Consider the following 24065-nt stretch of genomic DNA (forward strand, 5'->3'; position numbering starts at 1 on the left):
TACTTAAAATTATTCACATAATATATCAGTATCACTATCGCTATCATCGCCTGTTCTAATTATTATTTGTTCTATATTATTTGCAATATGGATATAAGATTGTTCTGCTTTTTCTATATGTTTCACCGAATTTGACCAACTTTGTTGGGGTTGGGACGTTAAAAACTTCGGTTTCTATAAGTTTGAGAACATTGGAGTTAACACGGGAAAAAACATTGTTACGACGAATGGCAGATTTCAGTTGGTGCCAAACATGTTCAATGGAATTAAATATACAGTGGAAGGGGTTTTAGTCAAATGTCTACTGTGTAAATTTTATGCCGTATTATATCTTGATCGCTTTCATCTACACTCGAGAAAATGTCAGCATCGCTTCTTTTTTTTCGCTGAAATGGGATTATTCACAATTTTCCATACAGTTGGAATTTTCGTCAATGTGACCGTTTCTTCTAAAGATGCTTGCTTGCTGGCACCACGTTCAATGAGAGTCAAATAAACATTGTTTATTAGTCTCAATAGAATAGTGTTTTCCACATTTGGGCGGGAGCATCTTCTGAGATACACTAGACTCGCACGTATTTTGCATAATTCGCACAGGATTCAACACACGCTGTATTACACACGAAATAAGAATAATGACTAATAAATTTAAACTAAGTAGTATACCAAACCAAAGAACATTAAACACAGGGAGGTATAAAATTATTTTCTATTACGGACCACAATTTTACCTGAATTTGAATTCCGAAATTTTAGGTAATAATCTTGTTGCATTGTATGTTAATGACCACCATTGGATAATCCCATTCAAAAGCAATTGGTCACTTTCTTATGTCTATGAACAGAGTAGAGAACGCTTTTCCGGATCATGACCTATTTGCTCTCAGCTTTGAGGCATTTAAAAGTAACTTAAGACGGTATATCAATTAACACACTGTAATAAAAAGCTGTAATTAGTTCTTAATTTGATTTTGCTAGTAAAAAATAATTTAAGCTAGTCCGCTGACTAAGTATCGTTTTTTTTGTGACATTTTGTGCGTACCTGTAGGAAAGACTTGTTTATAAATAGAATAAGAATATCCCATTTAAGATACCAGAAGTTTACAGCATTCCATACATATGTGCCTACTAATACATTCGAGAGACCGGACGAAAAATATTAACTGCACACGGGAAAAAATTTTTAAAGAGCCTTAGAACTAGGACAAATAAACTCATCAGCAGTTGCTGAAGACAATCTAGAAAACTGCAATTTTTTCATGTAATCGATTCTTCTGCAATGAAAATATTTACAATTAGTGTTGTGCCAATCGTTCATTTTACGAGGACCGAATCAATCAGTGACCGATTCGAAAAGGACCGAATCATTTCCATCAATCGTTCATTTCAATTCTTTTTGTTGCCAACATAAGCGGCAATAATCACTGAATCCGAACAGTCCGAACGACCGATTCAGATTCATTTGAATTAAAATTATTGTTGTGTCTATATGTTCTGTTTGCTGTTTTTGTTAATATAATATTTAGCTGTGCTCTGCTCTTTATTGCATCATGATTTTATCATAATATGTGCTACGTATTGGGTTGTACCAGTAATACATTAATTCGTTTAAATTAAATACATGTGTGGAAATAGATATTTCATTTAATATTCAATTCATATAAGCAAACCTACCAATCGATGTTGCAACTCAATACTATAGAATAATCATAACAATACTCCTATTCCTTTTCCGTGGCCTGTCTCAGTCATTCATTTAAATCTTAAACCATTCAAATCAATCGTATTCCGCAAGGGGAATTCGATTTTTTTTGGTAAGGTCGGTAGATCGTTCGTCCTGTATTCGGTCACTTCAGACCGGTCAGGGCGGCAGCGAGAGCGAACAAGGTGATCGATTTGTTACGAACAAACGGGATTCGGTCGTTCGATCCTACGAAGTGATTGAATCAAAGTGACCGAATCGATCGCGATTGACACATTTACAATATAACCTCAAAACCTCAAAAGATTATCCTCAAACGGTCCGCAACAGTTGCCGAACTATTAAGAAACGATGAAACTAATGTGAAAACAAACCTTCGGCGATAACAGATAACAATTTTCGAGTCTGGCGACAGGGTACAAAGGGATAATCGAAAGACACGTACTTGGGGACAAACCTTTTGCTTCAGTGAGTCGGTGGGGTTCGAGAGGCTCGGACTTCTGCGATCGTTCGACTGCTGCGCCGTTCGGTACCGCTGAAGGTCGCTTTCGGACGAAACGTTAGGAAACTGCTTGCTCAGCAAAGGTTTGTTGGCTACAACAAGGAAACATTGTCGACGCAATAGAAATACAGTCCTCAGTAAACGGATCTGTAACTAAATTGAGCTGACTTCGTTTATAAAATGGCCAGTGGCGTAAGACCGGCGAGATAGACTTTTCGATAGTTTATTACATGTCCAGCAGTTTGTTATAATGGGTGTCTCAAGATCGCAATGTTCATTTTTTGACAACTATATAGGGTGCTCGTTATTGAAGTGTTTTAACTGGAGAAACCTATTTCTGAACTATATAGAGCAAAATCAACTTACATGTGAAGCGCTGGATCTTTGAAGAAGCGTTTTTCACTTTTTGGCACTCTTAAAAACTGGCCATATAAAAAGTGATTCAATAAGAGTTTCCACATTAAAGTAATAAAAAAAAACTTGAAAGAATATAAAAATATACAAACCTTTTTATTTGCAATTTAAATTAGTGTATTACAGTTAGATATGAAAGATGAAACTTTATTTCAATACATATATGCAGAAGTTTGAAAAAGTCAAGGCAAAATCAAAACTAATTAAATAAAGCACAGGATATCCGCGAATTGCATATAATTGGAAAAGTATTTGAAAATCCAAGTCCTCACGGGCCACAACAAATGGAAAAACTAAAGTATTGACTACTTAAACAAAACCATAAATCCAAGCCAAATCGTAGCAGGAAAGTCCACCAATTACATCAAAGGGATGCCGCTATACAAGAATACAATTTTGCAACTGGTTTATCTGCTCCGGAACATTTAGTAGATATAATTCTTGTCGCTGGAGCACAAAAAATCCTTCTGCTGTAGTGTATCAAAATCTGCAAGGTCGCTTTGGATTCAATGTATTGGTAGGATTTTTCCGAGGTAGATCTCTGGGACCTTATTTTTTTAATGAAAATCTGACAGGGGATGGCTATATAAGTATTTTGCGAACATATGTTTTTCCGTTTTTCTAAGACTTGCCTTTAATTCTTTTAAGGAGCATTTGTTATGAACAATATGGTTGCCCCGTTCACAACGCACGGATTGTAAGTGATTATAACTAAAGGCCCCCGATTAGGTGTGCTGCGAGAACGTGTGATCTAACTTCTCTAGATTATTTTTATGGGGGAGATTAAAACATCTTATATTTAAAGATAGAATTTTCCAAATCAAAGCAGAGTTAGAGGTAGCCACTGCTAATACCAATTCTATAGAGTTAGTGGATTGTTGCCATTCAGTACGAAAAGACTGCGTTCAGTGTATCGAAGAGAACGGCGCCCAATTTGAAAATTTACTTTAAAATATTTCATTCAAATTAAATTTTAATGTTTTGTATTCTGTTATTTATTGTGTTTTGTTTGTTAGTTAACTATAGTTTTGTTTTCTAAATAATCAAAAATATTAATATTACATATTAAAAATAATATCTAAAATTATAATGTTTAATGGTTCTTAGGATTTTTTGTTTTTCACTTAAGTTATTTTAAATTGGTCTTATCTGTTTTAAAGTTCCTGTATTTGTTATATTATTTTGAAAGTTTACATGTAACGTCTTTTTGAACATATTACGCACCGCTACCAAGCAAGGCTGACAAGGGGTCGACACTTTCATTTTTCTTAAGACCATAGCCAACTATAATTGCAATATAAAATAAGAAAGTTGCATTCATGAGAAAACGGAGAACTAAAAAAAACGTCTCAGGACGACGCTGCACTTGCCTTAAAATATGCCTTAATAATGGTTTATGAGAATCTGAAAGATGGGGCAATTTTCAAATATGAATAAATTGTTTGGTAGAGAAGACATCGCCATGCGGTTTTAACTATTAAATGTTTGTTAAAAATCGAACCGTTGACATAAGTCTATTTTGCTCTATCTAGAAATAGGTTTTGCCTAATCAAAACACTCCAAATTCGACCGTCCAAACTCGAGGGGGGACTATTGGGATTGCGCTAATACTAAAAGATAGGAAGTCAGTTAAATACAGGAAAAGTTGCGCATTTTGATGCTTAATTTAAAACGGTTTTAAAATCCGAGAACATTCTGATTAGTTTCTGAGATATGCGGGAAATCAGTAATTCCATTTGAATTTTTTCTTGGCCTTAATTAAAAAAAAAGGAAAATACATGAAATTTTCACATTTCAACTTTTTCTTCCATGCAAATTGAGTGTGCCCATCATCAACTTAAATTTTTTAACTATAGACCAGCATTTTTTATTTCATCTTTTGAATGATCTTGCCATTCTGGAAAAATCACACTTAATGATTAACTACAAAATAACGCTTCAAAAGTGATAATAAAGCCAAATTTACACAAAAACTAAGGCGCCCATGAAACAAAAGCATTATGTCAAACCGTCTGGCGTATTCGTTAAATACTAGAATTTTAATTATATTCTACTTTGGTAACTAATCACTGAAGTGGGGAAAAAGACATTTTTGAAATAAATATAACAAATAAAAATAAATAAGAACTAAAAGTTCAGATTTTCACAATTGTTTCGACATCTTTATGTGAAAATCTGAACTTTTAGTTCTTATTTATTTTGATAAATGGATTTTCATCAAGTAAAAGCCACCTCAGTTCAATATAAAAAATAATTTATTACCACAAATCAACTGAGAACGTAATAAACTTATTAAATTTTTATAAAAAAATGAAATTTCTTTGATCCTGTAAAGTAGGTAATAATACAGCCTAGAATCATAAAAGATGTTCAAATGAAACACCATCTGCAATGCATTTTGCGATAGGCCTGGCAATTTTAATATTGTATTTTTTAATATTTATGCCATTCGGAGTATTACCATATAAACGATGTTTTAAATACCCTCATAAGAAGTAATCTAGTGGATTTATGCCTGGAGTTCTAGCCGGTCATTGTGTAGGTCCATGATTTGGAAATTATGTATTTAAGCTGTTTATTATTCCGTTCCAAAGAAAGAGTGTCCAAGTAGAATTAACGATTTTAGACCAATCAGTTTGTTGCCAACCATCTCAAAGTTATTGAAAAAATTGCAGCTAAACAACTTCGTCAGTTCCTATGCGACAACAAAATTCTCGCAGACATTCAATTTGCTTTTCGACCTCTTCCCAGCACTACTTCTGCCTTGCGTCATTTTACTGATGACTTATTGAGAGCAGCGGATTCTAAATTAAACTCTTGTCTCATACTCTTGGACTATAGCAAAGCGTTCGACATCTTCTCCTAGCTAAACTGGAATTCTTCGGAATTCGGAAATTCTTTTTTTTTTAATTTTCTTGGTCATTGCTTTGGAGAAGGGTGTTCCCATTCTGTTCTCAGTTAATACAGCTGACTCCTCTACTTTTATACAGTTATATTTATCTTTTGTGCTAGTGAAGCTTTAATTGCCGCTACTAAAATAAATTTCGATCTACGGCTCACAACGTCTTATTGAATTCTAACAAAACGCAGATGTTATTATTTGGAAATAAAAGGGAAGATATTGTAAAAAACGCCTCTTTTAAGATTACACTAAATGATGTGATTATCTGTCCTTCTTCAGACGGGTGTAAAAATTTAGGATTATAGTTCGACCTGCGGTTTTCTAAGCATGTTGGTTTGGCGTTACAAAACTCCTTCTATAAGTTGAGGACATTGCATATTCATAAACATTTTCTCAGTAAATAAGTCAAACTTAGACTTTGTGATGTTAGTTTTATCCCATTTCGCATTTTGCAGTATTGTCTATTCGCCAGCTATACTTAATCGAGATAAGTAGAGACTACAACGACTTCAGAAAGCTTGTGTTCGTTTTAGTTACAATCTCTGAAAGTATGACCATATATTTCGCAATGCCTGATTCGGGTTGGCTTAAGCTGGAGGACCGATATAAAGTTCAGTTAGCCACTTTTGTTTTTTTACTAAACTCCAATAAGACCCTGCCGTGCTGATAAACTTTGCAGAGGAAATGATATTCATAATCGAGACACCCGTCATTGTTTAAGATATTACGTTCCTAGACACACTTCGGTAACTTTCGTTATGCTATAACATCCCTCCCCATAATAAAATCATTCAAAAAAGCGTTAATATTTTTTTTCAAAGAAACTTTCACAGGCTACTCTAATACTTTTTACCAAACTTCTGGATTCCTCCTGCGTCGGTTTTTGCTTAGTCGAAATTACTGACGTTTCGCGGATTAAATAAACTTACATTCGTCGGTCCCTTTTTGAAAAAATCATCATGTGCTTAAATTTGATTTCGGAGCCAATTACAGAATTCTGCCGTCCGAGGTGACCAGGCCTAAGTTTTTGACTTGTGAATGAATTTTGCAGGGATCATACTGGTTTATTGTGTGATGTTCACATTCTCGTAATTTACAGTTCATTTTCTCAATGTCTGATTGAACGGCGAGATATATTATTAACCTAAGGTTATTAACAAAATAAAAAAACAATTTGAGATCTAAAATCTTAATCTATTTATAATATTATATTTCTCATTAGGATGATATCGGCGACCATATCCATTTTCCACTTAATTTCTGAGTGAATTGTAATAACTATGCAACATATGGCGTTTTTCCACATTTACTACAAGTTGTATAATTACATACAACAGGAAAAACTAACTGCCAAGAATTAACAACTAAGTGAAGACTGTTTGACATAAATCCTTTTAGTTTTTCAAGGAAGTACTATTTACAAATGTTCTGGTTTCTTCCTGCGCCGGTTGTTGATAAATCAAACTTGCTAGTGTTTCGCCAATCATCTTGTCGGCTTCTTCAGAGCTAACAAAGAATGTCAATTCAGATGAAGGATACCAGAAGATTTGCAAATAGTATAAATGCTTTTATTTCATTATTAATCAATTATTAATTTTTGAAGAGAATTTTGACTTAAGCATTAAAGTTAAACACAAATATTCGCCTTGCTAATAATGATCCAAAATATACATTTGTTCAAATTAAGATGGTTATTCGAAAAATTTTAAGCTAAGGAATAAAGTTATGATATATATATATATATATATATATATATATATATATATATATATATATATATATATATATATATATATATATATATATATATATATATATATATGATGACACTATATTCCGGGATATCATCCGTTCGCTCGTTGAACTCCGACTGGAATCCTGCATCCGACTGGAATCCTGCAGACGTTTCGCCAAAATCTCACTTGGCATCTTCAATGCTCGCGCTCCGAAAACACTTCGAACACAGTGTTCGGAGCGCGAGCATTGAAGATGCCAAGTGAGATTTTGGCGAAACGTCTGCAGGATTTCAGTCGGATGCAGGATTTGCAGGATTCCAGTCGGAGTTCAACGAGCGAACGGATGATATCCCGGAATATAGTGTCATCACATTTTTCCATCCGTGAATCAATACGTGAGAATATATATATATATATATATATATATATATATATATATATATATATATATATATATATATATATATATATATATATATATATATATATATATATAAATATATATAATTTAACTTTACTTAGCAAAATCAGCATTCGTCGTTACAGATCCAGTTTGCCAAATGACATTGTCGCGCTTAAACAGTATAAAAGGGAACACTGTAATCATTCGCCTGACGTTTCGCCAAAATATCACTGGGCATCTTCAGAGGCCGCGCGTCCATGTCACTCTTACGTGTCCGCACTTAAAGAGAGTTTAAGTGCGGACACGTAAGAGTGACACGGACCCGCGGCCTCTGAAGATGCCAAGTGATGTTCGAAATTCGAAACACGCTCTCAGTTGTTATCAAATATTTCATGTTTTTTTTTTGGTTATTATTTTGTATTTTTATATCACGAACCGAACAAATAAGTGCTTTATTTGTGATATATGAATACAGTGTGTTTCAAAACAAATGTGAATAGTTTAAAATAAAGGATAATTTGTTATGCTGTGTATCGCATTTAAGATGAAGACAAATGCAAGTTTTGCACAGTCATACAGGTTGATAGCTGACATTTTTTAAGTCCCTCAACTGAAATTTTACCCCACATACCAAACTTCATGATAACATTCGCATTTTTAGTTTTTTCATTATTTTGTCAATACCTACACAAAATGATTATAAGCCCAATTTTTTTTTATTCGATAAAAAAGTATTTAATGGAAAGTAATTAATTTGGAACTTGTGAAACCTTTAATGTCAATTGACGGGCACTTTCTGAAGAAGATTATGTTTACCGAGGAAGCTACATTCACCACCAATCGGTTTGCATCCTCTCAAAATTGTAGATACTGTGTCAATAATCCCCACTGGGTTATAAATTGTAAAGATCAATATTCCCAATGCCTGGTGTGGACGTTTGCCAGATTAAATAATAGATTACTTTTTCTTTAATAAATCATTGAATTGTGGTAGTTTCGTTAATTTTTTCTATTTTAAACCAAAAATTTCCTAAGCACTGGATAGGAAGGATCAATCTTTTTGAACCCTGGGACAAAAAATACACTGTATTTTTTATCCCAGAAATCCAGCTGAATTTTGTACCAGGATAAGACAAGCCTATCAACAAATTAGCATCCCCGAACTTAGACAAAATCAGTAACCTACCCAAAAATTAATGTTTTCTCAAAATAAAATAATTCCTTTGTGTTAATGCTATTTATTGTTTAATGTTATTTATGGACCAAAGTAATAAAAAACTAAAATTTTTTCATGGTATGTGGAGTTAGAATAATATTCGAATCAACTTTCTCCAGTGTCTCTAACACGAAGCAAAATATGGAATATGGTTTCTGTTTGTGAATTCGCAATAGGCTGCATTTAAAAATTAAATTTCAGTTGAGTATCTTAAAAAATGCGAACCATCAATTTGTGTGAACGTGCAAACCTTTAAATCTGTATTTATTTAGATTGGCATAATATTGGGGTGTTTTCATATTAAATGCAACACAGTGTATTAACCTTGGGCCAAAACCAACTATTAGCGTAACAAAACAGATGGAATAAAATAATAAGGAAGCATTACTATTATTAAAATACACTTTCCGCATTTTTTTTAATAAGTGTAGAGGATTGAATTAGACTACCCCTATCTTCCTATCGAAATTTAAGAACTTATGTAATGACATCGAAAAAAAATCGATAGACAGGTATATGAGCACCTTACAGTTTCCAAATAAAAAAATAAGATGTTAAGCATTGCATATCAAAAAATAATATATTTTAGAAAAATACGTTAATTGAGGGCAGTTGGTTTTTATGTTAACTTTTATCAATTATCTTCTAAATAATGACATGTTTTACATAATTTATTATTTATTATTATTCATTTCGAAAAATAATTGATCTATTCATGTCAAATAAAGCAAGAATAACAAACGCCTTATGAAGTGACACCAGCCGACTGGATTTTTTTATCTAATTTTTTTTATTTAAAAACGGTAAATATTACGGAAAAATTACAAAAGACAGAGTTTCTAAATAAAATAAAAATTCTGAAAAGAACGATGAAGAAGATTTTCCAAAATAATACTTTCGTTATATTTTATTGTTCTATAAATTTTAGTTTTCATCTTAAAAAAATACTTTGTCCGTCATCTACTTGACTCGCCACTGTCATTTTTGGTTATTGGTTGTGGGGTTACTCAGTTACTTTTTTCGGGTAGGTCCACCAAAAACCAAGACGATATATTTCGAGATACACCATACTACTCGTCGAATGAGGAACTTGACATGACACGCGTAAGTGTAAAGAAAGGGAACAAAACAGTCATGTGTGTGATATCGAAAAACAAAAGATATACGAAGATGGTTTAATTAGGAAAAAGTCGCAAAATTAATGACCTGTCATTGAGAAAACTAAAAAATTCCCATCACTTCCGAAGGTACTCCAAAAAAAAAAACGAAATTTGGCAATTTATTTATTTTCTTCTGGTGTTATTATATAGCTAAAGTAGATCATGTAACATGTAATTCCATTAAACGAATTACTTTTAAAAAGTTTACAACAAAAAAAAAATTATAAAGAATGTTCAAATAAGTGACCGTTATTTTCCAAACACAGGAAACCCCTGGTAACTGTCAAATTTGATAAATTTCCTAACATATCCGTTGCTATGTTCTAAAGGTTTCAAGGACTAGTTTTCCCAGTTGACGACCAGTCTGAAAAACTCGCTGGTAAGCATTATCCCAGTACAAAAAAACCGAGTGGAGTGAAGTCCGGCGAACAAGGGGACCACGGAACTGCTCAAAATTTGTGAAAACATTGAATACAAAAACTTTAGCGGTGTATATGCTCCGTATCACTTTGTAAAGTCTGTTCATAGATATAAGAAAGTGACTAACTGATACGAATTAAGGAAAGACCCGGGCAAGCTGTAAGAATGAAATATGGCCGAACAGGTCCCACTTTGCATAGAATTTAATTTTTTGAGGTTTTGTTAGGAAAGGTACTAAACAATATTTATTTATTTATGTATGTATTTATGATTAAATCTAAAATAAAATTACAAATTATTTATTATTATATCACTATCGCTATCATCGCCTGTTCTAATTATTATTTGTTTTATATTATTTGCAATATGGATATACGATTATTCTGCTTTTTCTATATGTTTTACAGAATTTGCCCAACTTTGTGGAGGGATTTTAAAAACTTCGATTTCTATAAGTTTGAGGACATTGGAGTTAATACGTCGAAAAACGTTGTTACGACGAATGGCAGATTTTAGTTGGTGCTAATGAGACTAAATATACAGTGGTAAGGTGGTTAGTTTGTTTTTAAACCAACTTTCAAATAAATCAGCGGTGGTGTCTTCATTGTAATATTTTTCGCAGACAGAGAAAGTCCATTTGAAATCCAACCATCTTTAGAGCCAGCATGCAAATAGTTATTTTTTTACCTCTTTTTGATGGCGCGTTTGTTTTACACTTATCAGTTGAGTGTCGAACCAGGTTTCATCCAAGTAAATAATTGGCCTTTGTTGTTCTCTGTAAATTCTAATTTTTAAATTATCTAAATATTCCAGTCGCCATTTCCGAATTCTAAAAGATTCCATTAAAACTTGTCTTTTGTCATTTTTTTTAAATCTAAAACCCATGTGTTGAATACACTTCCATAAGGTAGTTCTGCCATATGTAACACCGGTTTCATCTTTTTCAAGCCTCCTAATTAAGATATCTAATGTAGGCATGCTTTGTTCCTCGTATAACTGGTAAATTTTACGCCGTGTTATATCTTGACCCTTGCTCATGGATACATACATGAGCATTAACCCGGCCTGAGGAAAACCAGAGCTGTCTTCTCTGAATTCACTCAGGCAACTCTCAGCAGGCGCGTCCACGTCGCGGGGGTGGGCCCGACACGCGTATGAGTCGGTGGCTAAGTTCTGCTGGGGACCCAGTATAGCGGGGTATAACGCTGTCCCCTTGCCCGGCGAACGTGGAAACCCAGCCCTCAGGGGGTAGAATGAAGGCAGACTGGAGTTGGGCAGCAGCAACTCCAACACCAGGGTAAAGCCGGGAAGAGATACTTCGGTACGGTTTGCTGCTGGATATTAATGTGCGACTGTCAAATAATCGACAGTATCGGATATTAAACTGCGATGCAGAAGGCAAGGAGAAACCACTGCATTATGTTCTCAAGAATAGCCACTATGGATATAAGTACTAGTCAAGAAACGGCCCCGAGTCCCCGGCGTCCCTTAGATAGGACAGGGATGCGAAGAATCCCCGGATGGAAGTCAAAAACTGTATTAAAGCGTATCGCAACATGGAATATTAGAACCCTGTTTCAGACCGGAAAGCTTGCAACAACAATAGGAGAAATGCAAAGACTACATATACAGATACTGGGACTATCGGAAGTACGCTGGCCTGGCTCAGGCATTTGTTATCAAGATGAAGCAATCTTCTACTATTCTGGTGCAGACAATGGTGATCACAGTAATGGAGTCGGCATAATCCTAAGGAAAGAACTAACACTCAGTGATAAATTTCATCCCCTATAACAACCGCATGATGCTACTACAAATTAGAGCACATCCCTTAAATATAAATCTGGTACAGATCTACGCGCCTACAAGTGGGAGTAGCGAAGCGGACATAGAAAAGTTCTACTCAGATCTAGAAGAACTAACAATAAATATTAAGAAAGAGGAAGTGCTCATTATAATGGGCGACTTCAATGCAAAGATTGGAAATGGTAAGGTTCAAGACTGTGTTGGTAATTTCGGATTGGGTGCGAGAAATGAACATGGAGACAGATTGGTGGAGTATTGTCAGGAGAAAAACCTAACAGTCACAAATACATTCTATAAGCTACACCCTAGAAGATTGTATACTTGGACGGCGCCGGGCGATAATGATCTTAGACGAATAAGAAATCAGATCGACTTTATAATGATTAATAAAGTTTTAGAAATGGAATACAAAGCGTAAAAACATATCCAAGTCCAGACGGTAACACAGACCATACATAACCTTTTGCTAGCCAATATAAAATTCCGCGTAAAGAAGCAAAGTAAATATAAACCGCCACTCAAGCTAAATGTAGAAAAACTTCGAACCGAACAATATAAACAATTATTCAACAAGAACCTCCATGAAACACTACACGAAGGGAGTAACTGGAACGATAGGAAAAATGCAATATTAAAAGCTGGGGAAGAAGGCCTCGGAAACATCCCAGTGAAACCAAAAAAAGAATGGATGACCCCCGAAATTCTTATACTTATGGAAGATAGAAGGAAGCATAAGAATAAAGACAGAGAAAGATATAACAATATAAATAGACAAATAAAACGCGACATCAACAGAGCTAAAGAAGATTGGCTGACACGCGAGTGCCACGAACTGGAAGAACTTACATAGACAACATAGAAATAACAACAGCAAACCAGCGAAACGACTGCCTGGAAATACTTCCTTCCGAACTCAAGTATGCTCTAAAAAACAGTAATAATAAAAAAGCCGCAGGCCATGACAGGATGCCAATCGAACTCCTGAAAGCACTCGATGAAGAGAACATCAGGCTAACACAAATGTTTAATGATGTGTACAATTCCGGAAACATCCCAACAGAATGGCTAAAATCAACTTTTGTTCCATTACCTAAAAAGAACAACCCAATGTCAGGCCATGATTACAGACTTATCAGCCTCATGTGCCACCCCTTGAAGATCTTGCTGAAGATTGTCCAGAACAGAATTTATAAGAAATGCGAAGAACAGCTGGACAACTTGCAATTTGGCTTTAGAGGAGGAATGGGAACAAGAGAAGCGTTGTTTGCAATGACAGTACTTATCCAGAAGAGCCGAGAATACAACAAAAGTATATAACTAACTAAAACTAAACTAACTAACCAAAACTAACCAAAAAGCGTTTATAAGGTGCAACACATGAAATTAATAAATGAACTGAATAACATCCAACTAGACCAAAATGATATAAACATAATTAAAAGCATATATTGGCACCAGACAGCCACAGTAATAGTCAACAACTTGGAGACGGATGAGGTACGATCCAGCGAGGCGTTAGACAGGGATGTGTACTCTCACCGGCACTCTTTAATTTATACTCTCAGGTAATCTTTCAAAAGGCTCTTTCGGACAGAGAAGAGGGAGTTAGGATTGGAGGAGAAATTATCAACAATATACGATTTGCGGACGATACGGTAGTCCTGGCTGAGTCTCTCGAAGACCTACAATTGCTGGTGGATAGAGTTTACAACGAAAGTCGTGCAATGGGGCTCACAATTAACATAGAAAAAACTAAATTTATGGTTGTCTCAAAGAACCCGGCCAGGCAACATCAGTTATACATAGAAGAACGAGCTGTTGAACAAGTCGAAAACTACAAATATTTGGGAGCGTACATCACCTCTGGCCTAGATCAAGATCAAGAAATAAAGGTCAGAATCGAAATAGCAAGACAATCATTTCTTAGTTACAGGAAGATACTCTGTAATAAAAACTTGTGTCTCAGTTTGCGATTGAGGTTCGTCGAATGCTATATATGGTCACAATTATTATATTATAGATCATCAAAAAATTGGAAGCCTTCGAGATGTGACTGTATAGAAGGATACTAAAAATTCCCTGGACGGATAGAATCTCAAACGAAGAGGTCTTACGAAGAACTGGCCGCGGTAGAAAATTAATAACTTTAATAAAAAGACGCAATACCGCATATCTGGGGCACATCTTAAGAAATGATAAATACCGTCTACTACAAACTATTATGCAGGGAAGACTAGATGGAAGAAGGGGTATCGGAAGAAAAAAGAAATCCTGGCTAAGAAAGGTCAGGGACTGGACAGGGTTGAATGTGGGGGAATTGTTTCATGTTGCGAGGGATAGAGAAGCGTTTACTGGAAGAAGAAGATTATCGAGAAAATGTCAGCATCGCTTCTTTTTTTCCTCGCTAAAATGGGATTATTCACAATTTTCCTTACAGTTAATGTTGGAATTTTCGTGAATGTGGCCGTTTCTTCTAAAGATGCTAGCTTGCTGGCACCACGTTCAATAAACATTGTTTATAACTTGCTTAATCTGAATAGAATAGTGTTTTCTACATTTGGGCGGGAGCATCTCCTGAGATATAGACTCGCACATATTTTGCATAATTCGCACACGTTTCAACACACGCTATATTACACACGCAATAAGAATGATTACTAATAAACTTAAACCAAGTAGTATACCAAACCAAAAAATATTAAACATAGGTAGGTATAAAATTGTTTTCTATTACGGACCACAATTTTACCTGAATTTAAATTCCTAAATTTTAGGTTATAATCTTGTTGGATTGTATGTTAACAACCACCCTTGGATAATCCCATTCAACAGCAATTGGTCACTTTCTTATATCTATGAACAGACCTTACCTATCTATTTTTCCGGAAAACTGACCAATCGGTTTCATTCCAGTTTAATGTTCTATTTTTCTAACAGATATTTCCGGATATTCAGTTACAGTTTGTAACATATTATTTACTTTTTCTTCATTCCAGGATTTATTTCTGAATTAAAACCGATTTCATAAACGTTCCATGTTGCTTAAGACAGTTAATTTTCCAAAATTTTTTTTAACTCGGTTGTTTTTTCTCTGATAGTTATTTGAATACATACGCCCAGCTTTACATAAAATGCTATTTAAATACATTATGTAGTTTTCTCACTGACCAGATGAAAAATCCCCCAATCTTATCGAACTCAAAAAGTTACAACGAGAAAGCAATCTTTATTTTTTGTTGTCTCTTTAAATCACACCCCAAATTAAAACAAAATAGGCAAATTTCAGTTTTTTTTGGCGTATCAAGTGATGGAACTTCTTTAGTTTTCTCAACAACACGTTATCAACCTTTAAATTTTGCAATCTCTTATGATTTCCAAAATCCCCATAATAGACATCTTTACTCTGGGATAAACTGTAAACCAAAAGTAAGGTCCTTGGAACTTTTTTGTTTCGCAACGTGGGGATGAAATAATTCCATTACATCGTAAAGAAACACCAGAGAAGTAAAACAAAATGCATTCGACGAAAGTACCCACAATGGCTCTGAGTAGTGTAACCGGTCCGGAAGCACTGCCTCCTGGCGATGGCGTCCAGACTCGTGGCGTGCGCCACCTGGTGGGCGGGCGCGGTCACCGCGTTCGGCGTGGAATAGTGTAGGTGCCTGTAACCAAATCTGAATCGCTCCAATTCGATCGCGAATCTACAACGCCGACACCTCCTCACCTATTGTTATTACTACCGTTGTTGCTGGCCCCTCTGGCTGCCCGCTCCTGGCTTTCGCCCCTTTCGAACGAGGCCTGGTGGGACGCGGGAGCGCTATGCGATATGGTGAGGGCTGTGTATTCGGTCACCCGGGACGTGACCGCTGCGGGGCTCATGTGCGGAACCCCGGGGGGTACCGAAGTGCCGTTCCCGCCGAATACGGGGGCCTCCGAACGAGACACCCACGTCTGCTCGGACAGGATCGGCGTCGGCGAGTTCGACGTCAAGGGACTGTGAAGTAACGTCACACGACAATAAACAGATATGTTCCACGACGTCACAAGACAGTAAATAACAATCAAGAGCCGAATATGCTCGCTAGGAACCAACTATTTAATCTTCGTTCGTTCAAATAACTTTCAAGTGATTTATGTTCGTCTTATTTTGCCACATTCGGGTCGAGTTAACAGGCAGGTAATTTAGAAAAAAATAAATATCACATTTGGATTGTTCCAGTCTCGGTTGCTTAGAAATCAAAAAATCAATCAGATCTGGCTCGAATTCTGCTCTGTACCTGCTTATATATTGTTTGAGAGATGCGGATAAAGGAGGGGCATGAACGTTGTCAGAATTTTAGTTTTATCTAATAAATTTTGATGTTCGGTTTGATGATTGTGTTCGACAACTGCTGGTGAGTTTATTTGTCTTAGTCTTAAGGCTCTTTCATATTCTTTGAGCCTAGTTGATATTTTTCGTCCGGTCTCTCCAATGTATTCTTCGCCGCATATGTGTGGAATACTTAAAATTGCTAAAAACTAAAATTTTTGTTTTAGGTAGAAGTTGTCGAGGGCTTTCTTTTTGAAGGCTTCCATAAATAAAATCGCGATGACTGGTAATAATGGAGTTGTTTCTGACGCAAAACCAAAATTGTGGAAACACTAGGTTGATTATATTTGCCCTAATGGTGAAGAATCTCTCTCCTAGATTTTCTTCTCAATTTTAACTCTGTACACCCTACCACACATTTTAGCATTGCATTAGAAACTAATAATCTTTCATTCTTAGATGATCTTATCAATAGAAAATCAAACCTAACATTCGGTCATTCTACGCACACAGACCGATGTTAATGCATTGTCGTATCCCCATCCGGCCCAAAAATCATCGGTTATCAACTCTCTTGTCTACGTCTACGTCTGCTCTAATCTCTAATAATTTCCACATTAGAGATGGCTTTCCATCACAAAATACACTTCACCACAACCTTGCAAAGACAATAAATCCGAAAGCAAACCCACACATGCCACTGTTGTCGGTCCGTCACAGACAGAATTCCAGTAGTTTACAGCATTCTATGCCTATGCGGCAAAGAATACATTGAAGAGACCTGACGAGAAATATCAACTAGGCTCAAAGAACCCGAAGGGGCCTTACGACTAAAACAAATAAACTTAGCAACTGTTGCCGAACACAATCACGAAACCGGACATAAAATTTTATTCTACCAACGAAAAATCCGAGAGTCTATAGAAATCTATAAGCAACCAAACAATCTTAACCGCGGCTCAGGTTTCACCAATGTTGGAATCAGTCATGCGAGAATGTTCATGTCCCTCCTTTAGCTCCTCCCCCCTCAAACAACATATTATCGGATACGCGCTAATTTCAGTTAAACTCTGAACAACAACAACAAGTATGATTTATAAACAACCAACCCAGGAGGAATCGAGATTTGTAAATCGCATTACAGTAGCCTGTGGAAGTTTGTGGAAATTAAAATAAATATTTTTGGAAGTTTGATTACGGCAGTTTTGGCCAATAGATGAACTACTATGTGTGTTTGTTAAGATTAACTTTGAGCATATTTTCTATGATAAATGCAGATTTAGTAACGCTCTAAACAAATAGGCGGGGGAGGTGCGTTCAGGGCATCCCATTTTGGGTGGTTTTGCGGAATATCTCCATTATTTTTATAGACAGAAAGTTGCGGTTTTGGCGAGAGTGTAGTACTTTTAGTTTTGAAGATACAGAGCTTAATTCAAAATATCGCAAATTCAGGCAACCCTCATATCTCAATTCATCGCAAATGTGATAAACGTCTCTTATATATATTCTCCGGTAGAACTCAACTCCGCCTTCGTAATTAGTATACAGAGCCAGGTCAAAAAGTTTTCGGACTCTAGTTAATTTTTTTAATACGTTGCAATTTTTTTTGTTTATCTTTTAAAATATATATAATCGAATCAAGCAAATAAATCACAACTTTCAAAAATTAAACGCATAATTTAAAAGTAGGCTAGGGCCATTGTTCATGACATCAAACAAAAACAAATGTCAAATATTCTCAGCTATTTTTGGGTTGATTTAAAGTAGTTTATTTCCGTTCTTTTGGTGTTTTGGTTTGATTAATACTTCTTTTTTTCTATAATGTCAGTGGTATATTTTATGAAAATTCAGAAGAACGTTCGGAATTATATTTCCAAGAGTGAATAAACTGTTATGGCTAGGAGGTTTGTACTTGTTGGATACCCAGATCCAAGACAAACGTTTTTTGAGATATTTGCTCGTTTACGAGCAAATTTAGTTGAGTACTGAACTTGTGAAGGAAATTGTTGTACAAAAACTAATGGTCAGTACATCTTAAAGAAATTTAAGAATCATGCATTGATGACCCAAAATCTTTTTGGAATCAAGTAAATAGTTTGCGAAGGTCAAGTATATATCCCGGTAATATGTATTTGGGTGACGAGGTTGCCGACTGTGGTCTGGCAATTTGCTTCTACTTATGAAAAGTGTGAGGCTGTAGTTCCTAATTATAGTTTTGACTACAGTTTAGATTTTAACTCCATGAGTGTTTCACTTACTGATGTGTTTGAGAGTATTATGAACTTACAGACTGGATTTTAGCATGGCCCGGACGGGATTCCATCAGTCTTGATTAAGAATTGTGTGTACTTTGAGTAGGTCACTACAGCAAATTTTTAACCTGTCCTTGTCTTCAGGAATTTTTGCTGATTCTTGGAAGGTTAGCTATTTGGTACCGATTCACAAGAGTGGTGATAAAAGCGATAATGTCGCTAATTATAGAGGCGTTTGCATACAGTCGGTGGTTCCTAAACTGCTTGATAGGTTATTTTGTGAGAGACTTTCGTGGTATTGCAGGGGAATTCTGGCCGATCAACAGCATGGGTAGATCTACCGTAACAAATTTACTCACCTACCAACAATTTGTATTGAACGCGTTTGAGGAGTTTGATCAGGTGTATTGTGTCTACACGCACTTCTCGAAGGCGTTTGACCGAGTGGGTCATGTGCATCTTGTCTCTAAGCTTAGAGATATGGGCCTGGGGGCCGGGCTGGTGCAATGGATTAGGTGTTTTCTGTCTGGTTGTACTCAGTCGGTTCGTATCAATAATTATGTCTCAGGTAAAAATTGATATTTTTTCGGGAGTCCTCTAAGATTCTCACACTGAACCCATCCTTTTTAACTTGTTTATAAATTATATTGTTAGTGTAGTTTCAGAATCGCAGTGCCTTTTGTTTGCGGATGATTTGAAGATATTCAGGATTGTTGGATCGGGCGAGGATGCTCTGCTGCTTCAGAGAGACGTAGACAGTGTTTGGATGTGGTCTAAAATGAATCGCCTTGCGTTCAATGTAAAGAAATGCTGTAGTATTAGCTTTAGTCGTTCGTTGAGTATTAGTGTTAAAGACTTGGGTGTTTGCTTCGATTCTAAACTAAATTTTGTGACATATTTTGCGGAAGTAGTAAACAGGACAATGCGATCCTGGGGTTTATTGTACGCAATAGTGGCCAACTTACTCCAAAGTGCCTTAAATTCCTTTATATCTTTTTGGTTCGCTCTGTGGTATGGCCTCCATATTATGCCTGTCATATAGATAACCTCGAAGCCGTTCAGAAAGAATTTTTAAAGTCTTTGGCTCCAAAGGCGCATACCAATATTAATAATGGGTATCAGATCAGCTACTGTATTATAGCTAAGGCCTTCAATACTCTTCAAACCAGAAAATCTCAGAGGGATTTAGTTTTTCTCTTTAAGATTCTGAATGGCCAGCTCTTTTGTATAGGATAGCTTACCATCGCGGAAATTATGGAGTTTAGTCACCCCTTACTAGAATGCTGAAAGCGTGAAACTGTCTAAAGCTTGATCCTTTTGTCAGCAGCCTCCGCTTATTTCGTTCTGATATGTTCCGTTTGAGAGCTTGCACTTAATTCTATTTATTGTTATTGTTACATTTTGTTCTGGTTTCTAGTGGTTATACTACTTGTGAGCATAATAAAATTTCAGCTGTCACAAACGGCGTCAAAAATATAGGCCATTAAACACAGGTCATTTTTGACTAAAAAATGGTCATAAATCCAGAAACAAAATATAGGTTTGGTTTTCCACATATTTGAAAATAATTTTAAACTTTTGAATTTAACTTTTTTTTTTCTAAAACAAATAATAAAAAAAACAGTTTTCATATTTTCGATAAGTACTCAAAATGGGACACCCCGTACATATCTGCACAAAGTTAAACTCACACTCTTAGTGTGAAGTAGATTTGGAAATAATATTTCTCCCTCGATACATTACTTTGTATTGGACCCTCAGGGAGCCGCAGGTTCGTAAAAGTTTAAGTGTCGCGAAGATGTGTGTCGAACTTCAGAGAAAAGTTTCTCTCATAACGTGGCGTCTCTCACAGTTGCTGTAAAAGTATATATTTTGTAACAACGAGACGTAGCAATTTGGTGAACATCTATCGATCTAAAATAATTTTAGGGTCTCATTGTTCCTGATTATAATCAAAAGTACTGGCAACTTTAATTTTTTTCTCAGCTGTCATTTTTTGATCGCTTTCCTAAAATACTTAACTATCCCCTGCTTTCCGAGATAATTATCAACTTTTATACTTTTCATTTGTAACATTTACAAATCTAAAATTTTCTCCGCAAGTGGCAACTGGAATAACTCTTGTTGGTTAGAAAATCATTGTTGTACAGTCTTACACAAAAATAGTAAAAAGGCGATTTTCTGATAGTAAGTAGATAAACAAAGTCGGTTCATCAGCGGAATTCGTTACATAACCTCAAAGTGTTTTCAGTTCATACATTATCTTCCGAAGTAAAAGCAGTTCTATAACAAAACCTAATTTTGATATATTCCTCAGTATTACATGGTTTTTTTATCCTGATTTTAAATACTTACTTAGTTAGCTTTCATGCACTTATCCAAAAGCATCTGAAGGCATATTTTGTTACTTTATGACAAAAACATCGTTTTTTGTATTCCCGTGTTTAGTACTTTTCCATTTAAAAAGTGATGAGTACGTAGATTGTCTCTTTTTTTATACTAGCATTTTACTTTGGGCTCGAGAAAATAAATAACTATTTAATGACAGTATATAATTGGCAATTTTTTGCTTTTGGGTAATAGTAGTAATAATAAATGGATAGCTAACCGGAATAATAAATATGGGTATTTTAATTTTTAATTTATATTTAAAGGAGCCTTGATTAACGGGCTTCGTATTGTTACTAACTTAGCATTAAAATTTCTATATACTTTTCTTTTTTTATATTTTGGGATAAAGGTAGACTTTTTTTGCTTATTGCGTATTATCTGCGTATATATATATATATATATATATATATATATATATATATATATATATATATATATATATATATATATATATATATATATATATATATATATATATATATATATATATATATATATATATATATATATAACAACTTTTATTTGTTTGCTAGTTGTATCTAACAATCTAACTATTAGTTACTACTTGCTTGGATATTACTACAAACTTTCAAAATTAGTCATTCAAATATTCGTGCTTTATATGGTAGATTTGCTGAGTTAAGGGCAATGCTGGAACAATTTAATTTCAATATTGATACATTAAATTTTAATATCTTTCTACAGTAGACTATAGTTTTTCTTTCGAAGATATTAACGTTTTAGACCTATTAATTCCACTAGCAGTACTTTTTGAAAATTACAATATGACACAAATTGTGGAAGAACCAAACTCTTATCTACGTAATGTTTATTCATTTCATACTATAAAATGATATACTGTGACCCAATCTAAAAAAGCGTCCATTGTTCCAAGTCATTAATTATGTTCTTTCAAAAATTTAAATTCAGAGTTATTTAAAATTGACTTGTTACTTGTTGCTACTTGTACCCTGGAATGATATAATTTATTAAATGAATATTGACAATAAAATTAAATTATTTAGTGGCTTCATTTAACCTTATTTGGCAAACGTGCTAAGTTGCAAATTACAAAACCTAAAATACACTGGCTTATTAATAATTTTAACATGGAGCAACGAGATAGTCCGTTACCCAAATTTAAAAGAAGAAATGTAAATGACTGGAACAATTGTAAACGCTTACGTAATTTTCTTTCGTCAGCATTAAGAAGGGGAAAACAAAATTTGATGATTTTTTTTTCATTTTTACAAGTTGTTACAGACCGCAGAGAATGTAGGATTTTTTATATGAAAATAATGTATATTCTCATTTAATCAATTTTTTATTTAATCTGACAACAATTTCTCAAGTATATGACATTTTAAATCATGTTTATCTAATCCATGTGTAGATGAATACAATGATGATGTTTTCACTTTCTGTCTTGATGTGGACAGCAAAAACAGAATACAAAGAGTCCCAGCTATACAACTTGCCATGGCTGGCGCAAGTTTTTAACAACAAAGACACCGAGTCACTGTATTTCGTTATAATATTCATCAGAGTGCCGTGTTTCAGCATTCGCTTTCTTATAATACTTTGGCAGTTGATTTATTAAACTTAAATATTGAACATTTTAAATCTAAATTTAAAAAATGTTTATCCGATCGCAACCTAATAAACAATCCCAAATAGAATCGATATCTTTGCTTTTCTCTGTCAGAGCTACATCACATTCTGTCCTTTTACCTATTTTAGGAGTTATTTATTTCTATATAAGACTAGAAACTTCAATATTAGGGCCTAAATCTTTCTCAGCTTGTTTTAGATCATTTAAATTCATTTCACCCTCCTCGATATCACCTTATACTTCAAAATAATATGTTCCATCATAATTTGCTCTTCATTTTCTTCTTCTAAATCATTCATAAGAATAGAATAGTGTTCTTTATCCGATAAGGTCTTTTAACATGCCATTCTCAATTATAAATCACAAACATTACTTTAGGCTCAAACGTAACAAAGTCAACTCAATAGATATAAAATTATATTCCAGTGAAATTAGGGCTAAACGTGTTTCAACTTGCACGAAAAGAAAGTCGTTAAGAACAAAATAAATTAAACCGTAGAATAACATTATTACTCACTTATTATTACTTATGTTTTAGCAGGGAATTTTAGGAGAATTCTCAAAAGGAAAAAAATCTTTAAAATATTTATAGTTATAAGGAAAAAATATTTGCTCAATTTTTACTTGGTTTCAGTCACTTGAAGATTGAGGAATAAAACATGTCCAACAATACGTTTTTGTTCATTTCTTCTTCGACTTAGTTTCAATGTGTACATCAAAAACTTGAAAATGATGAAAAGGGTGCCAAAGTGAAAATTAACTAAGCAAGTTAAATATCACTGTTTTAATAAAAGTGGAGGGTGAAGATAAGCACAAAAGAAAATTGTAACAGACCATCCGACATTTGGGTTACTTGACGCGATTCAATTTACCATTTTTCCAGAGTGTCTTCTTCCTCCTCAGCGGCGGTGACATCGCTCGGAGGAGTGAGATAGCCGGCCAGCCGTAGTCCCCTGCCCCGCCCTAATCGCAAGCTCTGACGGAATGACGCCCGAGCTCTGTCGACTTGAACAATAACAACAGTAAAAGAACTTGAAATTGACAACGACGTCGTTCCGACGTAAACTTTAGAATATACTCACATTTGCTGAGGCGATTTTTCGCGACGGGACTGTTCTCGAGGGAAGGCGCGGGAGCCGTGGTGAGGTCCTCGAAGTTAATGATGATCAGGCTGATGTCGTCCACTTCGCTTCTGATCGGAGCGATCACTTCCGAGCATAGGAACTTTGAGCCTGAAAGA

General features: G+C 34.9%; 1 protein-coding gene across 5 annotated transcripts in view; it reads right to left on the reverse strand.

Moving 5' to 3' along the window:
- Positions 1-24065, reverse strand: part of LOC132706261 (potassium voltage-gated channel subfamily H member 6) — a 249497-nt gene that overhangs the window by 113110 nt on the left and 112322 nt on the right. For 3 of the 5 annotated variants that reach the window (XM_060677491.1, XM_060677492.1, XM_060677488.1), the window contains exons 3-7: positions 23908-24057; positions 23698-23830; positions 15986-16255; positions 15799-15935; positions 2148-2296 (exon numbers count right to left, since the gene is read on the reverse strand). In XM_060677491.1, the coding sequence (XP_060533474.1) occupies positions 2148-2296; positions 15799-15935; positions 15986-16255; positions 23698-23830; positions 23908-24057 (839 nt within the window). The remainder of the gene's footprint in view (positions 1-2147; positions 2297-15798; positions 15936-15985; positions 16256-23697; positions 23831-23907; positions 24058-24065) is intronic. The other 2 variants (XM_060677490.1, XM_060677489.1) reach the window with 2 other exon arrangements.

Source organism: Cylas formicarius, unplaced genomic scaffold (genome assembly GCF_029955315.1).
Source record: "Cylas formicarius isolate icCylForm1 unplaced genomic scaffold, icCylForm1.1 PGA_scaffold_8__14_contigs__length_24414737, whole genome shotgun sequence".
Taxonomy (NCBI): domain Eukaryota; kingdom Metazoa; phylum Arthropoda; class Insecta; order Coleoptera; family Brentidae; genus Cylas; species Cylas formicarius.